General features: G+C 48.7%; 2 protein-coding genes across 2 annotated transcripts; both read right to left on the reverse strand.

Annotated features, from left to right (window-relative positions):
• Positions 1–430: 430 nt before the first annotated feature.
• Positions 431–9,048, reverse strand: LOC310812940 (uncharacterized protein). Its single transcript, XM_083681704.1, has 7 exons — positions 7,423–9,048; positions 6,482–6,555; positions 6,032–6,269; positions 2,891–4,989; positions 2,161–2,370; positions 1,594–1,717; positions 431–963 (listed from the first exon to the last, which is right to left on the reverse strand). The coding sequence occupies exons 1-6, from the start codon at positions 7,760–7,762 to the stop codon at positions 1,616–1,618; spliced, it is 3,063 nt and encodes a 1,020-aa protein (XP_083537830.1). The 5' UTR covers positions 7,763–9,048; the 3' UTR covers positions 431–963; positions 1,594–1,615.
• Positions 9,049–11,945: 2,897 nt separating this feature from the next.
• On the reverse strand, positions 11,946–19,589 carry chaf1b (chromatin assembly factor 1, subunit B). Its single transcript, XM_083681688.1, has 14 exons — positions 19,567–19,589; positions 19,058–19,205; positions 18,531–18,663; positions 18,064–18,184; positions 17,319–17,422; positions 17,033–17,129; positions 16,763–16,847; positions 16,559–16,652; positions 16,268–16,337; positions 15,942–16,033; positions 15,615–15,777; positions 14,648–15,220; positions 13,323–13,405; positions 11,946–12,541 (listed from the first exon to the last, which is right to left on the reverse strand). Exons 2-14 carry the CDS (start codon positions 19,181–19,183, stop codon positions 12,420–12,422), a joined length of 1,863 nt encoding a protein of 620 aa, XP_083537814.1. The 5' UTR covers positions 19,184–19,205; positions 19,567–19,589; the 3' UTR covers positions 11,946–12,419.
• Between the last annotated feature and the right edge of the window lie 225 nt (positions 19,590–19,814).

Raw genomic sequence — 19,814 nt, forward strand, 5'->3', positions numbered from 1 at the left:
GGGGGTAACTTCTTCAATATAAAAAAAAGGCAGACAACAAAAGCCTTGTTTTTGATTAAAAAGGAGAAGAAAAAAAAAAGGAATCCAGAAAAGTCAATAGGGACAGTCAAATTGGTTACACTTGTAGAGATTCACATTAAGACCTGACACGATATTCCCTTTCTTTAAATAGGCAGCATTAGAAAAGACAACAGGAGAGAACAGACCTGCTATCAAACATGCAGTGATGTCATAGAACCCCCCCCCCACCCCCCCACCCATATCACGGACGAAGGTGCGACTAGCAAACCAATACAAAGGGAGAGACTAGTCATAGTCCTACTAGTTCAGGAACACCAAAGGGAGGGAGAGAGAGAGAGAGAGACGAGACCCAATCGACCGACTCAGTGACTCTGACTCAACCCCCCCCACCCCCCCCCACCCCGCCCCCCACCAGTGAACGTTCAAGTACTCCAACCTTCTTCAAGTATCCCCCCACCTTGGACTCCAGCTAAACCTCCATGTCATGAACAATGTCTTAGGTTTACAACAAAGCTATGGTATAAGTGCACTCAAGATTTGTCTATACATAGAAAAATAATGATAGCAATAATAATAATAATAATAATATTAATAATCATCATCACCCATCATCATAATCATTTGTCATTCCAATCTAAACATTTTCTCATTTACATAAAACTGTGACATCTATCATTTACATACAGCGACATCACAGTTGCCCCTCCCCCTGAGTGTAACGTTCAAGTTTAAAAACCCCTGCAGCTACTGAAATGCAAACAAGAACTTTAGTTTGGTTATTTAAATAACATTAACAATCAATAATGACTACAATAATCATCATCATCATGGTAATTCCATCTCTCCCCAGAGCCTTGTGCTTGTTGTGTGTGACGGATGCTCTGTATGTACATGCTGCTGCTTTCTCTTCATCCCGCCACTCGACTACAACAACTTTCAATCCTGCAATCCAGAAAAAGGAAAATGAGGGAACTGTTCCAACAATGATGAAAAGGTAAATATGAAAGGTAAACTGCGGAATACACAGACGCACACACAGATGCACACACAGACACAGACACACACACAGATACACACACAGACACACTTTGAAGCCCTTTGAAATAAGGGATGGAGCTCGTTTTCCTCCCTGGAGCCCCTCTGGCCCAGCCTGTGGAGAGGGATTGGAGTAGGATTGGAGTAGGGAGGAGTAGAGAGGAGTAGAAAAGAGGAGTAAGGAGGAGTAGAGGAGTAGAGAGGAGTAAGGAGGAGTAGATAGGAGTAGAAAAGAGGAGTAGGGAGTAGAAAAGAGGAGTAAGGAGTAGAAAAGAGGAGTAGGGAGGAGTAGAGGAGTAGAGAGGAGTAAGGAGGAGTAGAAAATAGGAGTAGAGAGGAGTAGGGAGGAGTAAGGAGGAGTAGAAAAGAGGAGTGGAGGAGTAGAGAGGAGTAAAGAACACACAGAGGAGTAGGGACTAAACAGGTGACCCTCACACCCACCTCAGTCTCCTGCTGCAAGGCCACACACACACATACACACACACACACACACACACACACAGAGGAGTAGGGAGTAGAGGTGACCCTCACACCCACCTCAGTGTCCTGCCTCAGGGCCTCAGGAAGCAGCCATGCAGCTGCGACACTTATACAGCTTCTGGTCATGGGTACGGATGTGGTTCCTCACGTTCCTCTGCCTGAAAAACGTCTTACTGCACAGCTACACACAGAGGGAGAGGGAGAGGGGGAGAGAGAGAGAGAGAGAGAGAGAGAGAGAGAGAGATTCATATGAGGTAAGCAGACAGCAGTGGAGGTGTTTGATACCATTCATACCATGCATTACAATGAGCCGGTCCTCCGATTTCTACCTCCACCAGCCTCCCCTGATAGACAGGTATGGGATGGAGATATACACAGGGGAATGGAGCATTGATCAGGAACATTAGTCCACCATGAAGGGAGACAGGGAGAGTAAGGGAGTGAGGGAGAAGGTGACAGGACCAGAAGGGGGGGGGGGGGGGGGGGGTAGTGTGGTGTACATAGACAGACAGGACCAGGGAAACATGGGGGGCAGTACAGATAGGTCAGGAGGTGGCAGGCAGGAGCGGAGGAGGGGGTGTGTGGAACAGACATAAGACAGCGGGGGGGTTTCAGGGCTCGTACCGGGCATGGCCAGTGCTTGCCCTCGATGTGCCTGATGCGGTGCATGATGAGGGCGTCACAGTCCCTGTAGGAGGTGTGGCACTGCGGGCAGGCGTGGGACGAGCGGGGGGCCTGACTGCGAGGACCCCGAAGCTGCTTGAGCCGCGCTCGACGGACCGACTCCGAGAGGGGGGGGGCTCCTCGATGCGGCGGGGGTACCTTACCCTGCTTCTGTGTAAACACAGGGGGAGAGGGCAAGGGTCAGTCAGACTAACACCACTCTGTTCAATAACACTCACACTCGCGCATGCACACACACACACACACACACACACACACACACACACACACACACACACACACACACACACACACACACACACACACACACACACACACACACACACCTGCAGATGCTCTTACACTGGTAATTGAACTGTGCTAAAAGGTCAAAATAAATTCACAACCTCTGAAAGGATTTAACATAATATGTATCCCAAATCTGTAATTTTAAACTCAATCTAAGTGAAGACAGTGAAGACCTTCTCTAAGACACACCATCACCAGTGTTAAAGAAAAACAAAACAAACAAATCTAGCTGATGATTAGACCCCCAGACAGGTTTGAGGTTGGTTTGGCCCATTGAACTCCTCACAGAACATCAAGTGTCAAATAAATGTTGGTACATGGAGATAACAGCTAACTCCACTGTCCCCTGAAGCCCTGAACCCCTCTCGCCCCCGGTGTTTACCTTTGGTATATCCCGCATGGCCTTTGGGCCAGTACCACTGGTCAGATGGGGAGGGTTGTGTTGCTGAGCATTCGGCCCCTGCCTCTGCACTTTGCTCCGGCTCACACTCCTCCCCTCCCTCTCCTTCTTCACCTTCACCCCAGGCAGGGTGGAGGGGCGTCCCCTGGCCCTTAGGACCCTGGACTGGACCCCCCCAGATCCAAACCTCTCTCCCCGCGACACTGAGCGTGTCAGGCAGATATCCACGCTCTCCTCCTCCCTCTTCACCCCTACCATGGGCGGACCGCCCGCTGGCCGGCAGAAGCTGAAGAGGAAGCCTGGGTCTAGGAGCTTTACAGGGGGCTTGCTCTGTCGCTTACCCAGTTCTGGAGAAGGCGGCTGGGGGAAGGGCCCGGCCACTGGCAGGGGGTCGGCCGGCTCCTCTTTGATGGCCCTGTAGAGTGGGTGGCTGTGGAGGGGAGGGGGCACAGGATCAGGGCTCTTGTTGCTCCAAGCTCCAGCCCCTCTCTCCATGACCCCCGGCGTTCCCTGACGGCTCCCCGCCCTCCTGCTCTCCTCCCTGGGCTTGCGCTGCGCCCTCCTGGCCTCCCTCACGCAGCTCTGCTTCAGCTTGGCCTTGGTCACCGCCGGTCGCCCGCTGTTGTAGCGTAGCGTCCTGACCGTTTCCATGGCATTCATGTGCTGGGGGTGGGCTTTAGGAGGGTTATGAGTGTGGGCATCACCGAGGTAACCGGGTAAGGGGAGGGGCGGGGCTGAGATGGCGTAGTCGTCAGGCTCAGGTTTGATCCAGACTAGGGTGTCGGTCAGAGCTCTGGCGTTCTTCGAGCGAGGCGGAGGCCGGGGAGGGGGAGGGGGAGGGGCCTGGGGCTGGGCGCCGTCGCCCCCCCTCACAGAGCGCCTGAGCTCGCGTCCCACACACACAGGCCCGGAGACGGGCCGCAGCATGTCCAGGTCCGGTACCGCCCCCTGACTGCGCATGCTCCTGTCGCTAGGCGGAAATGACCTGGCCTGTCTTGGCCTCTTCAGTCTCACCTCCTCCGTGCTGATTCGTTCCTCAGGCTCATACTTGATCACCCGGTTGAGGAAGTGAACGCTGGCGGGGTTACAGAGGGGGAGGGACAGGGGCAGCCCCCCGAACACCAGCCCCGGGGCCTGGGGGCGGGGATTCCTCCGTTTGATCAGTGAATAGTTGTTGACCTTCAGCTTCCGGAGGCGTTTCTTCTGCCTCCAGCCAATCAACTCTTCTGGCCCGGGGAGGAGGGAGGTCCTCTGTAGCCCCAGCACGTTCATGAGGCGGTACTTCTCCAGCTTTCGGAGATGATCCTCTTCTTCCTCCTCCTCTTCCTCCTGCTGCTTCACCCTCACAGGAGCCACAGCGCCGGCCCTCTGCCTGCCGGTGGAGGCAGGACGTGAGGCAGGGTGAGACCGTCGGCCCCGTGGAGGGCTCTCGTTCCTGGGCAGCAGTCTCAGGACCTCCTGGGCAGCCCCGGGGGTGGAGCGGAGGAGGCGGGTGTGCGTGCGAGGCGAGGAGGGGGGGTTGTTGTTGTTGTTCCGGGACCGTGGGGTGGAGGGGGTGTTTCGCGAGGGCGGTGGGGTCCTCTTACAGGACGGGGATTTGAAGTCCATGAGCTTCATCCTGTGTGTGGGGCTGAGGGGGAGGGGGAGAGGGAGGGGGAGAGGGAGGGGGAGAGGGAGGCCGTTGTGTCCTGAGAGGCCGGACCTGGGGGGCCGGCGAGGAGAGCGTCGGGGGCTCTCGCCTTCCGACTCGGTGGACTTCTGCAATGTCAGGCTAAATCCATCATCCACATACCTCCTCAGAGGACACCCCTCCCCCCCCCTCCTCCTCTTCCTCTCCCTCTGGACCTCCAGAGGAGACCCAGGGCTCGGTGGTGGGAACCCCCCGGCTGGATGCACCATGCTGGGGCAGCGGGCGGGTGGTTCCCCTTGCTCCCGCTGGAGGGCCGAGCAGGCGTCCACAGCCGGCCACATCCCCAGGTGACGGGCCATGGTGCTGACCTCGGCCAGGTCTTCGGTGCGGACACACAGGGTGGAGGAGTAGGAGAAGTCCAACAGGGACAGCAGGCTCGCCTCACTGAAACCTGCAGGAGGGAGAAGGGTTAATGTCAGGACTCACGATGTTCATCCTCTGTGCTCAATACAAGCAGAGAGAGAGAGAGAGAGAGAGAGAGAGAGAGAGAGAGAGAGAGAGGGAGGGGGAGGGAGAGAGAGGGAGAGAGAGAAAGAGGGAGAGAGAAACAGACAGTGAGAGAAAGAGAGAGAGAGGGAGAAAGAGATAGAGAGGCAGTGAGAGAGAGAGAGAGAGAGAGAGAGAGAGAGATTACTTCTTCTGTAAACAGTCTGAAACGCTGCATAGAGACAGAAGAGGCTGGTGAAAATGAGGGAAAATGAGAGGGTGTGAGTGAATGTGATAGAATGTTTGTGTGAATGACAGAGATGAAAGACAGCCAGAGTAAATATGCGGGGAACAAACATCAGCAACACACACACACACACACACACACACACACACACACACACACACACACACACACACACACACACACACACACACACACACACAGAAGAACAGAGACCAGAGAGGAGGAGGAGGAGGAGGAGGAGGAGGAGAGGAGAGGAGGTGGGGAGAGCAAACAAGAGGGAGTGAAATGACGAGAGTCAACTTGTGGTTGAAGGTGATATCAGGGCCTGTTCAGAGGAGCCAAAAAACACCATTTCATGAACATCAAAGATCAACCAGAGTACAACAAAAACAGCAAACCAATTCAGTGGCTCCCTAATCCTCTGTGTGTGTGTGTGTGTGTGTGTGTCCCAGTAGGAGACTGAGGTGGGTGTGAGGGTCACCTCTATACTCCTCTCCACTCCAATCCCTCTCTACTCCTCTCTCCTCAATCCCTCTCCACTCCCCACAGGCAGGGCGAGAGGGGGCTCCAAGGAGAAAAATGGGCTCTATCCCTAATTTCAAAGGGCTTTGAAGTATGTGTGCATGCATGCCTGTCCATGTCTCTATGTGCCTGTCTCTGTGTGTGTGTGTGTGTGTGTGTGTGTGTGTGTGTGTGTGTGTGTGTGTGTGTGTGTATGTATGTATGTATGTATATATGTGTGTCTCAACACATCTCATACCAGTGAGGTCTACGTCTGCCCTTCCGCCGCCTGTGGAGTCCATCTCTGTAAACACTTCCTGGAAGTACTCGCTCACGGCCGCCAGCACCGCCCTGTGGGCGGAGTAAGAGCGTCCGTCCGTCTGCAGTGTGATGTCACAGAACAGCCCCGCCTCCCGCTGGCTCCGCAGCTTACTCAGCACGTCACGGCCGTGTGACGCCATGGTCTTGGAGACAGGGCCCTCCGCGCCAGAGCCCTTCTGTGGGAGAGGAGATTGAAAACATGAGTAGAAGAGACAGGGGGTGGGGGGGGGATGAACGAGTGTAGGGATGGAGAGGCAGAGAGAATGGGCGAGAGGGAAGTGGGAATGATAGTGAACGTGTGAGTGATAGATAGGGGGGGGGGTGAGGATCAATTGGTGGAAATAGGGGGGGGGGGGGGGGGGGGCTGTGGTCCCACTCAGTCTCTTACCTCCGATCTCTTGTTCCGCCTCTCCAGGCACTCGGGACATCCTAGGACATAGTCTCTGATCTGGACGTACATCCCTGGAGGGGGGACAAGATCAATAGTGTCACCACCGCATCCTAAGCAGAGCCATGGAGGACACAGAGCCATATTGCGAAAGCGGAAATGGTGAGCAGAAAACAAGGCACATTATTGACAGTGCTGTCAATGAGCAAAACGAGAACAGTGGTTCTACAGTGTTGTTCCACGTTACACCTCAAAGCCAACAGACTTTATTGCCTAAAAAACGACACCTTTGACCTGACGACTAAGATCCTACTCAGATCGAAATGTTGTCTGTTATTGTGTATCAGAATTAAATCGACATGAGAACATACCAGAATTACAGACATACCCTTTTTTTTTTTTTCTCTCTGTCTTGCACCTGATGAATTGGTTGTGCATATTTTCTTGGTCATATATATTATAATTTTTTTTACCTCTGATTAAACACATGCTACAGGCTACACAGTTTCAAGATTCAAGATTCAAAGTGTTTATTATCATATGCACAGTAGAAAACATGTTCCCCTGTACCCAGTTCAACTTCTCTCTCCTGTCTCTTTGGTCAGGATGGGACTTCCCTCTTCAGAGAATAGAGGAATACACACTGACCGTTGAACCAGACCAAAGAGGATGGAGAAACAACCGTTTGGGGGAAGTCAGTCACAGTAGTGAAAGAACATCGAATTATTTTTTATAAGTTATAAAAGCCTTCCGGTTTAGCCATCTACTGCCTTTGCCTCATGTTTATATGGACCCATAACGTAGCCAACTGCTAGGCCTATCAGACACCACACATAGACAGGGAGACATGCAGTATTATTAGGTGTATAGTCACTTCTAGGACCAGGACATCCTTACCAAGGATGACATCTTAGTTATAGTAGAACTCTAAGGTATCTTACCCTCCCACCAGTAGTTTTCGGCCACAGATCTGTAAGTGTCCTCCAGGGAGAGATGGCGTGTGCCTGGCCGCCGCCGGTGGAAAGTGCAGATTGCCCCGTGCCACCGGTCCTCTTCCAAAACCTCCCGGTAGTGGATGAATCCTCTCTCCAACTTTTTACGGTAGAGCAGCCCGTCTATGACCTCGAAGTTCGGCGAGCACGTCACGGACCCACGCCCTATCAAGTCACCGACTGAATCGGTCTCCCCAGCGAGTTCTCGTGCTCGGTCCGTTGACGGTTTGGACGGACAAAATGTGTCATCATTCGCGTAATGCGTCTTATAGGTGCAATCGCCGGCCATTTTATCCGGCCCTTTTATCTACTGTACTTTTCCCTTGTTGAATAGGCCTACGCCTTTCGAGACCAAAACAAGATCTACCCCCCTCTACTCCACCGGCCCGAAATCAAAGCGGTGCAGTTGCGCGTCACCGCTGGAAGTTGCCTCTGCCCAAGTTGTCAAGTGTCCCGACATGAACTCCACGTGGATCCGTTGACAGGAGGGAATAGTGACCAATAACTACCGACGGATCTCGAAAACATACGGAACAATAAATTATGGAACTTTAAAAATGAGTGTGTCTAGCAACCGATTAGGCTAGAGATGCTTGTGAATGATTTGTTCCAATAAAAGTATCGGTAACAGAACATCCACCCTCTCAGACAGAGTGACACAAAGCCACCAGCCTATATGAATATTCTAACAGTCATCAGCGTATGAACTAGGCCTATAGGCTATCTATTGGTACGGGAAGATGTCACCATACTTCCATGAATTCAGCATCTCTTTGGCGATCGTCCATACATTCCAGCGTCATGATCATGGTGATGCGAACGGAGCAGTTTCTTCCAGCGATGGAATTGAACCTAGGCTACACAAGCCTTGTGATCCATCAGAAAGACAACATACAGTATGTGCAATCCCTAGCAATGTCCAATAGGTCCTACCATCTGGGATGGAGACAATGTAGCACCCGAAACAGTTAATAAACCTAGAACATCATATTCCAAATGAATAGTTCATATAGCACTGAATATGGTCATTTCAGTGTCAAAGTTTTCTTAATGCTGAAATTCGAAAGCTTGTCACTGAATATAACCCAATCACAAATGTGCCTAATTATAATCGCGCCCACCCATTGTATCAAATGAACAGGGATATCGCGCCAACCCCAGACATAAACACAAGTGATACAATGTAACCAGTCACTTGTTTCCCGAGTTCCCTAGTCGCGACAATTTATCACTGCTGAAATGTCAACAAGCCTCATCAACAGATTTAGCCGATGCAACGCATCCCCCTTCTTCTACTCCCAATTGCAATTGTCGGGTAGACTCTGTAGCTAAATGACGAGCACTCGCTATCCCTCTGGCGTAACTTGTGATTTCTTTCGCTAACTCGGAAGCAACATGATGATGCAGCTATCTATCCAGCATCGCGAGTTGAACGACCTATGCATGAAGCGAGGTGTCTCCCCGATCACGCGAATGTTAAAAATCACCAAATAGTCTCTTGAAAAGAAAAACTGTACTCCCTTCTGTGGTATTTGTCTCATTCCATATTTCTTCCTTTAACGCAAGACGAGTCAGATGATCAAATAATCCAATTTTTTAACTCGTAACCTTCTATTGGTTACCACATGACAACCTAACCCTGGCAGCCTCTTCCCCCCCCTCCTCCAGTCATTCCCTATTAGTAGACACTTTAAAGAGCCTCCACTAGCGACGATACGATTGGCCAGTGGAACTGTCAGTCAAGCGGTGTTTTTTTCATACATCAAGATAGGTTGTTGACGTCAGTGTGCCTCACTTGGTGAAAACTGTGAATTTCATTATTGAGAAATAAGATGTACATACAGTTCCACAGTTCTTTTTACATTTCATATTAGCTTTGCGGGGCCCATCTATTCTTTGAATGATTGTGTATTGCATGGAGAAATTTGAGAAACTAGATATTTTAGAACAGATACTAAGATGTGGAGACATTCTGTAGGCTAAATAAGATGTTTTATAAGTATACTCAATATTGTCAGAATATTCCTGTGTATTCATCTCAACGGTACAATGCTATATTTTAGATATGTAACTCCAAACTGAAATGGATGGAGCGGCTGTGTTATTTTATATGCTATAGCCAAGTGCCCTGACTTCCTGATGGAGGGGTATTAGACTAGCCTCACCCATGCACACTTACCCCAGAAATCGGAGGACAGGTTCATTATAATTCATGGAACGGAATGAGGAATGGTATCAAACACACTTGTTTAATACCATTCCTCACTGATACCATTTCTCATTCTATTCCATGCATTACAATGAGCCTGTCCTCCGATTTCTACCTCCACCAGTCTCCCCTGACTTACACATACTGGGTCACCAAGCACCCTAACCCATCTCCTCTCCCCAAAATCATCCACATATCAAACAAGGGACAACTGGAACTCAAGTTAACATTTAAGTTTAACGTTTAACGTTTAAGTACAAACTGACACACAAAGCAAACGATACACTTCGTCGCTCAAATTAAATGTTCTCATGCACCTTCTACTAACAAGTCTGACATGGAAGGACACCTGATTCCATTCCATGTATTACAATGAGCCTGTCCCTCGATTTCTACCTCCACCAGCCTCCCCTGAAGGACACTGGTTGGGTTCCAGTGGCAAGGCTCTTGGCTTTTGAAACACATTGAAGCTGCAGGTTATAGTACAATAAGGCTGATTGACACATTTGGTTGGAGCACCACAGAGAGGGATAACGTCCAGTTTCATCCAACACAGTTTAGGATTTGGGTATTGTTGATGTTAGATCTGTTGAAGCAAGTGCTCACTGTCCAAGTGTATAATATCAATTACATCAACCCTACAGCCATACTCACCAGTGGCCACAACAAAGCTTTCCTCACTGGACATGTCTGCTCCTCACATGCACGTATGCACACGCACACACACACACACACACACACACACACACACACACATATAGATCCTCCAGCCTCAGTCACTAGGTGGAAAGGTCAAAGTATGTGTTTGTTCATGAGTTCGTAAGGTCAACCATAGCGAATTGCTGCACAGCTAAAAACCCCAGCCTACCTACAACTAAGCAATAATAACTCATGGTTATTTTGTCTAGATAAACTAATCTGAGCTGGACCCGGTTCAGACTGACCCTTGTGAGGAAGTAGTGGACTTTCACAAGGACTTATCGACTCTCTCTCTCATGTATTCCAATCTCACTTTAATGTCAGACGAATGTATGGGAGCCAGATTGAAACCCTGAAGAAGGCAGCTTGCTGTGAAACATTGGTTAAATAAATAATTTGCATCGGAGCAAAAGTTTCTTTCTCGTCTCTCTTTTTCTCTTTAAAGTGTCCCCTGCCAGCGAGCACCTTACCAAACTATGGTGTGCGTTTTCTTGTTGTTTTTTTTTGCCAGATTTCACAAGCAATTTGATAGCCAGAAAGATGTTGATTTGACCATTGACAACATGATTACCCACTTACATTATAGCAGCAAGTAAATGAACTACAATGTTAACTAGAATCTTTTGTGTAAGGGCCATGTTAGAGCTCTCATACACACCTTAGCTGTTAGTTGATTCCACCACAGTTTTTAAGTAGGCTACGTGTTTTATTAAGTCCCTATATTTTGATTTCTTAGGATAGCCAAAGGGCCCCATTCAATCTGGACACATAAAGGAGCAACATACTACTGTATGTCCAACACATGATTCAAACTATCTAATCCAACTCCTATGTTCACTCTGTCCTCCTCTAAAGACTGAGTTACATTTTATATAGGTAATTTAATCAGTCTACTGTATAAGCCACTTGAATTTCTGTGTTGATGCATCACATAACAACAAAATGCAATAATGAATTGTAGTGTAATAAAATGACTTAAAAAAACAGACTTTAAATAACAGACAGTGTCTTCAGAAGGGGATACTGTTGTAATATGAGCTAATTGGAGTGTACGTAGGTGTGCTGGACTTCCAGAATAAAGGGGCCCTACGGCCATACTAACAAAACACACAATGGGCCCCATTTTGCTTGAGCCAAACAGTGCTGAACTGTGCAAAAACACCTAACAACTCAGAATATTCTGGAGCATGGGTTTGTATAGTACCTCGTCTTTGACAATGATTTTAAGAAAACAGTGATTATTTAGCCAGTCTGAAAATAATATGAAACAAAGTCAACATGTATTGCATGCCATGCAATCTCTATAACAGCAGGATAACTCCCATTGGATTATGTCTCATCCTGTCTCTCCCCTCAATCCCCTACAACATCAATAATGCCTTGTTCCTGGAATGCTTCTGTACCAGTAGTGTCCCGTGGAAGCTCTTAAGTGCATGTGTGTGACAGAGCTGGCTTCACCAAGGACCTCTTTTCATTTGATACTTCTTTTTCTCATTTTCATGAGAAGATGCAAGAAAGAGGCAGCAAATCATTGTCTTTTCCCACAAGCATTATTGTATTGAAATTGTACCCAAATCCACAATATAATACACTAATATCTACAAAAAGAAAAAAAAATACATTAAACATAGACAATAATATGTATAATCAAATTGAGGGGGTCAATGACCATTTTACAGTTTCATACAGTTAAAGATGAGCAAAGCTTTATTTAGACAGAGCTGGTATTCTGTTATCTTCATTTAGCCAGCTTAAGTATTGGCAACAAATTCACTTTTACAACAATAACAACCTGGTCACCCATGAAATGAGCCACAGAATGTTGAATTGGACACAGAAGTACAAACAAATAAATGTGTGTGTGAGTGTGTGAGTGTGTGAGTGTGTGAGTGTGTATGTTAGGAGGGAACAGCAGTCTTTGTATAAGTATTTGTGAGTTGGCTGAGGACGACAGTCTCTACTGTTCATCTCATTGAAACTGGGGGCCCCTGGTTGTGGTGGTGGTGGTGGTGGGGGGGGGGGGTTTGGGGGGTGGTCTTTAGGGGCTGGGTGTGGCTCCTGAGGCAGGGGGGGCCAAGGCCTTGCCTTGAGGGGCTCTGGTCTTGGGGCGCTTAGGTTCAGGGGGCTGACACACAGGGTCAGAGGGAGGAGAGGGCCGCTCTGGAGGAAGAAACGTATGAATATTTATTAGATGAATGCTCTCTCTAGAGAGAGGCTGGAGTAAACATGGAGTAAACACACTGGACATACCGTTAAACCCTCTGGAGTCTAACTGGGCTCTACAGCCCCAAATTGAGGTACAAATATACTACTACAATATCTTTTGAACCATTTGCGATAGAGACTTACTGTAACTTTGGTTAGAAAGTTCTCACAGATGATGAAATGCATCCATAAAAAAAATAAACTACTTTTCAAATTCCAATTCTGTATTTCTTTGTCTTCATTACACATTATCTACCCATAGACTGTCACTGTCAAGTACATTCTGACGCCATACGACTTTTAGCATTTGTTCCGAAATGAATCAATAAGATATGAAACACATGGTGGTGTTGCCATAGCAGGAACAATTAAAAGCCAAAATATAAAAAGTAGTGAAAAACAAGCAAAAATGGCTTAGATTCCAGAGGGTTAACACGCGCGCGCATACACACACGCATACGCACACGCACACGCACACGCACACGCACACGCACACGCACACGCACACACACACACAGTCTAGCTGCTGGATATCAAAGTATAAATGTGCATCGACAAACATTAACATTCTCCCCATTCACTTGGGAGCAGACAAAGCAGTGTGAGGGAGACATGGTTTATGCATAGAGACGGACCGCGCTCCCAAGTGAGTGGTGCACCGATTGTTCTTAGCCAATCCGAGCGTGTATTGCAAAGTGCCTAGCCAATCCCTGTGTTTGTTGTAAGTTATACTGACCGTGTTTGGCTTTCTCAGTGGAGGAGGGTGTGAAGGTCTGAGAGGCAGCAGGACATCGAGACACGGGGGTCAGAGCTATCCGCCTGGAAGCAGAGAGAGATAGAGAGATAGAGATAGAGGTAGTTAGAGATATATATATATATATATAGAGAGAGATAGATATATATATATATATCGAGAGAGAGAGATAGGGAGAGGCCTCAGACAACAGCTGCATGACCATCAACACAGAATCCTCTGGCAGGTGACGAGCAGCAACTTAGAACATCATGAAATAATCACACTCTTCCCCCTGATTCATTAACCTCTCTCAACCTCAGGAAGGATGGGTGAGAGAGGAGGGATGACATGCGGGATATGTTGATGGCCAGAATCGAACCAGAGACCGTGCGATGATATGGTATGCGCCTTAGTGTGCTACGCCCCCTCTCTCAACCTCTCTACATAACAAAACAGACACATGTTCACGTTATGCCCCCCCCCCCCCTCCCCCCCCCACACACACAATTGTCTGCCCCGAGTCTCTTGGAGAAATCATTATTTAATTAACAGTAGGGGGGTCCAACGAACCTCTCATACCAGACAGGGTGTTGTTCTGACAGCCAGTAACGACCGAACAAGCGAGCGTGTGCGCTCTCTCTCTCTCACACACACACACACACACACACGTACCTGTGTAGTTGTTTCTGAAATACACAATACTACACCCAAAAAATAAATAAATAAATAAAATCTACAGGTGCTTGTGCTACTGTACTGCAGTCTCTCACCACAGACTCACAGCCTAACAGAGCCCCAGCTGTCCCCCCCCTGTAGGCAGCGGCGGGGCTGTGGCTCTGTGGAGGTGGGCAGCCTCCGTCTGGCACCACTCACTCAACACAGCCCATTTGAATGAGAGATGGATTTGCATACATTTCCATAGTCTGCCTGCATTGCTGCCTGCCTGCCTGCCTGCCTGCCTGCCTGCCTGTCTGCCTGCCCCCCCCCCCATTATAGTAGCTAATTTTAGCGTGTGTAGGATCGAGCAGCGTAGCTGGAGAGAAACACGATCACTGAGAGCCTAAGCCTCCCGCCAGCGTAGGAACTCTGGACCTCTGGCAGCCATGACACATTATTATTCATCCTGAGTGAGTCATGCAGTCAACCAGGCTAAAGGGTGCATTAGGAGAGTGGCACGCAATAAATAACACGTACACAGACACACACAGAAACAGAAACCGATAGACACACACACACACACACACACACACACACACACACACACACACACACACACACACACACACACACACACACACACACACACACACACACACACACCTTACCTCGGAGTGGGTCCTTTCGGGGTTGTTGGGCCTAGAGTCATACTGCTATTGAGGAGTTTGGGAGTGAGGTAGGCCTGGGCTGTGGAGGAGGAGTTGGTAGGGGTCAGGGGGGTGAGGCGGGGCTGGGGGGTGGAGGGGGCGCTGGTGCTGACCGAGGTTGGGGTCTGGGGGGTGCTACTGACAGGGGCTTTGGGGGTGCTAGGTTTCCCCCAGCCCTCCAGGGTGTTCAGGGTGATCCTACGGGGCTGGGACTTGGCCCTGCCACCAGAGGGGTTCTTCTTCTCCCCTGGAGCCGCGGCCGCGGTGGAGGGGGAGGGGGAGACGAGGGAGGAGAGAGGGGTGGTGGGGGCCTCTTTGCCCAGGCTGGGGGTCGGGGTCGTGGGAGCAGGGGGCTGGGGGGTACTCTCCGTCCGGGTGGCCTTCTTGCCCTTCTTCTCGGGGCCGTTCCCGGGGGCAATGACCTCCAGGACGGGAGGCTCCTTCAGGGGGGTGCCCAGCTCGCCGGGGGAGAAGGACAGGAAGGAGCAGTAGCCGTCTGTGGACGACACCGCCAGGAAGGAGCCGTCCCGAGACCTACACAGGACGTGACATCACAATGGAGGCACGCGTCACAGAAGGGGACAATGCTACGGAACTGGAATTGGTGAAATGGTGAGGGGAGAGTTTGCCCCCAAAACCACTGATGCACGGTCATACTTTTTCCACCCGCCCAATGCTAAGGTTATGACTGAGGTAAGTCTAATCTGATCTGTGGAGGCTTCCATCTCAAACTACAGAAAACACAGAAGTGAGAAAGAGCCACCTGCCCCAGACCAGAGTGAGTGAGTGAGTGAGTGTGTGTGTGTGTTATTGTGCCAGGTGAGGTCGCTGAGTGTGTGTGTGTTACTGTAACAGATGAAGTGTGTGTGTGTGTGTTTTGCTGTACCAGATGAGGTCACTGAGTGTGTGTGTGCGCGCGCTGCTGTACCAGGTGAGGTCACTGAGTGTGTGGTAGTGGATGTTGGACACGTAGCCGAACGGGAGGGTCTGCTGGGTGTCGTACAGGAAGATGGAGTCCTCAGACGCCACAGCAAACACCAGTCGGTATGGCAACTGGAATGTGTTAGGCAGGGGCTGGGCCTCTGAACCATCTGTGGAACAGGAGGCGGAGAGATGGAGAGAGAGAGGGAGGGAGGAGGAAAAGAAAAGGAGAGAGAGAGAGAGAGAGAGTGGGGTAGTTATCTTATTTAATGTGGGTGTGCATGCATGCGTGTGTGTCTGTGTGTGTGTGTTGTTGCAGCATGCGTGTGCTTACCCTCTCCCTTCTTAGTCCTCAGCTCATAGTAGACAGGACAACAGCGCACAGCCAGGGTGGCTTTAGACGGACAGGGAAGGTGAGCTATGGGTCTAACACACACAGAGAGACAGTTACACACACACACACACAGTTACACAGTTACACACACACACACACACACACACACACACACACACACAGTTACACATACACGTTCACATTCTGTTACACTGTGGCTTGCTAGTGAATGGCTAATGGACTAGTCACTTGTGCAGCATATTCAATTCAATACATCTTTTAGTCAAGATCAATCTTAAATCTCATCGGTCAGCATGTCAAATCACCTCTTGAGGCTCTTCCTGGAGAAGACATAGGTGGTGTTGGTGACGTTCTCCCCCGCCTCCACGCAGCCCGCTGCCAGAGAGAGAGAGAGAGGGAGAGAGAGAGAGAGAGAGAGAGAGAGAGAGAGGGTTGGGGGGGGGGGAGAGAGAAGTTAAAACAGGATGTCACCCGTAACCTCCCCTTCATCACAGGATGTGACAGCACAGAGCAGATCTTACTTTCTGTTTAAAAATCGCCAGACGTGATTGTTGTCTACTGTCTGTGTGTGTATGTGTGTGTGTGTGTGTGTGTACCTGGGGCCAGCAAGAAGGACCCATCCGGCGTGAAGGTGAGGCGCCTGAAGAATGACCTCATACTGTCATCATGGAACATTCTATATTGTTTCACCTATGCAGAGACAACAAACATAACAAATGAACACTGTAGTAGGCCTGGGTATTTGTTGTGTGTGTGTGTGTGTGTGTGTGTGTGTGTGTGTGTGTGTGTCTAATACTGACCTCTCCCTCTGCGGCTGATCCAGAGCTCATCTTACAGACACTGTAGGCCTTCTTCCTGGTCTGGGTACTGTACACACGCATCACTCTGAGAGAGGGAGGGAGGGAGGGAGGGATTGATGGACACTTATTAAGTATAGCTTTGACAACATTAGAACATATTGTTTGTAAAAGTTCAGTGGTTGCCTATCTACAGCAGCAGACTGCTGTTTTCATATCATGTGACTGTGTGTGTGTGTGTGTGTGTGTGTGTCTTTGTGTGTGTGTTCCTACCTGTCACAGCTCAGTGTGGCAACATACTGGCCCAGTGGGTCCCAGGTGACTCCCTGAACATAGCTCTTATGGTCGTTAAAGATGCACAGCTTCTGACCTGAGAAACATCACCATGGTTACAACTAAGGTACAACATAACACAGACAAGAGAGAGATGGTTTCAAATAGACCAAACACAGACGAGGTATATCACAATTCTACAAATAGACATTACAGAACATACACAAGACAATAGAGATGTCACATGTGCTTTGTGCACCCAAGAGACCACACACACACACACAACCTTTTGTGACGTCCCACATGATGGCAGTGTTGTCCACAGAACCAGACACCATGAAACTGCCATCTCTGGTCCAGGAGATGTCATACACATCCTCTATGTGTCCCCTACAAACACAACCAGCCCAGTTTCATCATAAACTCTACATACAGCGCTACACATCTGATTACAAAACAATACATTTCATTCAAAAATATTACAAGTGTCTCTGACTTTCCAGGTTAAAGAGGGACTGCACTGCCTGATTTCATCTTGATTTTCTTCCTCCTCATTTAAAAAATGTTTAACTGAGAACAAGATTTGTTTCATGGAGGTGTAGTTTCATGCACCATCCAAAGGCCAAACTTCAAATTTGAGAGGAATGATAACTCTCCGCAAATCACACTCTGTTTTCGTGGTGACTCGATTTAGGCTGAACGTGAAAAACACTGGGTTTATGTCCAAAGTTATCGTTTTTACACTTTACTTAATTTTGGGGCTAGAATTTAATTGATGTATATGACTACTACCAATGCTACATAGACCATTTTCAACAGAAAAAGTCAGGTTTCTTTCACTTTTAACTCACTAACTGCCAAAGAATTCCGTAACACTCACCAACTAGAGTGTCAAGTGTTTTATGTGGTATTTACCTATGCATTTTTGGTGAATAAAGTCACCCTTGGCACTCTTGAATGTGGACAACTTGGGCAACTTTATTCACCTTTGGCACTAAATGAGTTAAGGAAGGGTGGCGGTTGTTGCTCACCTCAGTGTCTTGACCACACTCCAGCTCTCCTTGTTGAGCTGAGCGTCCTCGTCCTCCTGGAAGGCAGGGACCTGTTCAGGCTCCTTACTGTCATTCAGCTTCCACAGCAGAATGGCGGCATCTGCAGACAGCAAAACAACCACAAACTGTCATATCACACACACACACGACTGTAACTTAACCTTAAAAGGACTGTGTTGGTTACTAACCAATAACCACATGACTATGAAAGTAGCTTATGATACAGTAGCTAAATCATGGATGACATTTCCAACCACACTTAAACATCATGTGACCAGTGTTGTCATCATTTAATTAATGGAGATGCTCATCACAAAAGTTCAGTTTTATTGGTGTTCGGCAGGTCTTGTAAAGCTTACTAGCAAATGACCAGTCCCATTCATAGCACTGGTTAATGTGATCCAGAAAGAAACTGGAGTGTGTTTGATTGTGTGTGTGGGACGCACCATCTCCTCCAGAGGCGAGCAGCTCGCTGTTGGGGCAGAAGCGCACCACGTTGACAGCCTTGGTGTGCCGCGCCAGGTTAGACAGGAACTCCACCACCGCCTTCCCATCAGGACCCATCTCCACTCGCCACATCTTAACACAGGAAATGACATCAGCCAGCCTGTTACGGCATCCCATCGTGCCATAACAACATCATTGTAATACATCCAGAACCTAACATCTCTGAGAGAGCCTTTGACATGTTTCATGGACTGATTTAGGGTTTCCCTGACGAAGCTGTGTGAGGCACTCCTCTATTCCACTCTTAAAGTGGGTAACTAATAGAGAGAGGTCTGCTCTGCTTACCTAAACTGTGTATGTATGTATGTATGTATGTATGTATGAGATGTTTTTTTACTGTAGCTGTGTTTGCATGGTACACCTGTGTGTGTGTGTGTGTGTGTGTGTGTGTGTGTGTGTGAGAGAGAGAGGGGGGGGGGGGTAGCTCATCCACACCGTGTAGCTGTCTGTGTCTACAGTAACTCACTCTGACAGTGGTGTCCACTCCTGCTGTGGCCAGCCTGTGTATCCGGCCGTCTGAGTTGTGCTGGAAGTCCAGACTGTAGACAGGCTCCTTATTATGCCACGCAATCTCACACGTTACCACCTTCATCCTGAAGAAAAAGAGAGACTCGCTACATGGACCAGAGATGGGAAGGGAGAGAGACAGAGATGTCAGAGATGCCACACAAACTCCAGCTGGTTAAGCAGCTAAACCTACTATTGACAAGTCACAAGCACCTATGAGTAGGTTAGCAGGTCACCTGTCACTAGATCGACAATTCTGGACGTTTCCAGATTCCAAAGGGAACATTTAGTGATGTGAGCTAGCTTTGGTAGCTAACTAGCTTAATTTTTTTTCCCCCTATGACAAGAGAAGGGGAAAACACTCTATCGCTGCTATCGCCACCTAATGAACACGACGCAAACACGATCCTAACCCAAATATATAATGGTTCACATCTGATCAAAAAAAGTAGAATCATTTATAGCCACCTGGTATGTTTTTTCCCTGTAAAGTCCCTGTGCTGTGTCCCGCTTCGAGTAAATCCTGTCTACCAGTAAACATCAGCTACACACACTAGTTTCCCGCGTACTGTTCAGCCATAACTTCCGGGTGACGAAAGCAGCAGTGATAGGATAAGAAATCGACCGTGTTTGAGAGGAGACATTTTTTTTTTTTACCAGTTTCCGAACAGCGCTAATTAGCACCTTTCAATACCTGTTGCATGATGGGGATAAAA

The sequence above is a fragment of the Argentina silus genome, assembly GCF_951799395.1.
Source record: "Argentina silus genome assembly, chromosome: 12".
NCBI classification, from domain to species: domain Eukaryota; kingdom Metazoa; phylum Chordata; class Actinopteri; order Argentiniformes; family Argentinidae; genus Argentina; species Argentina silus.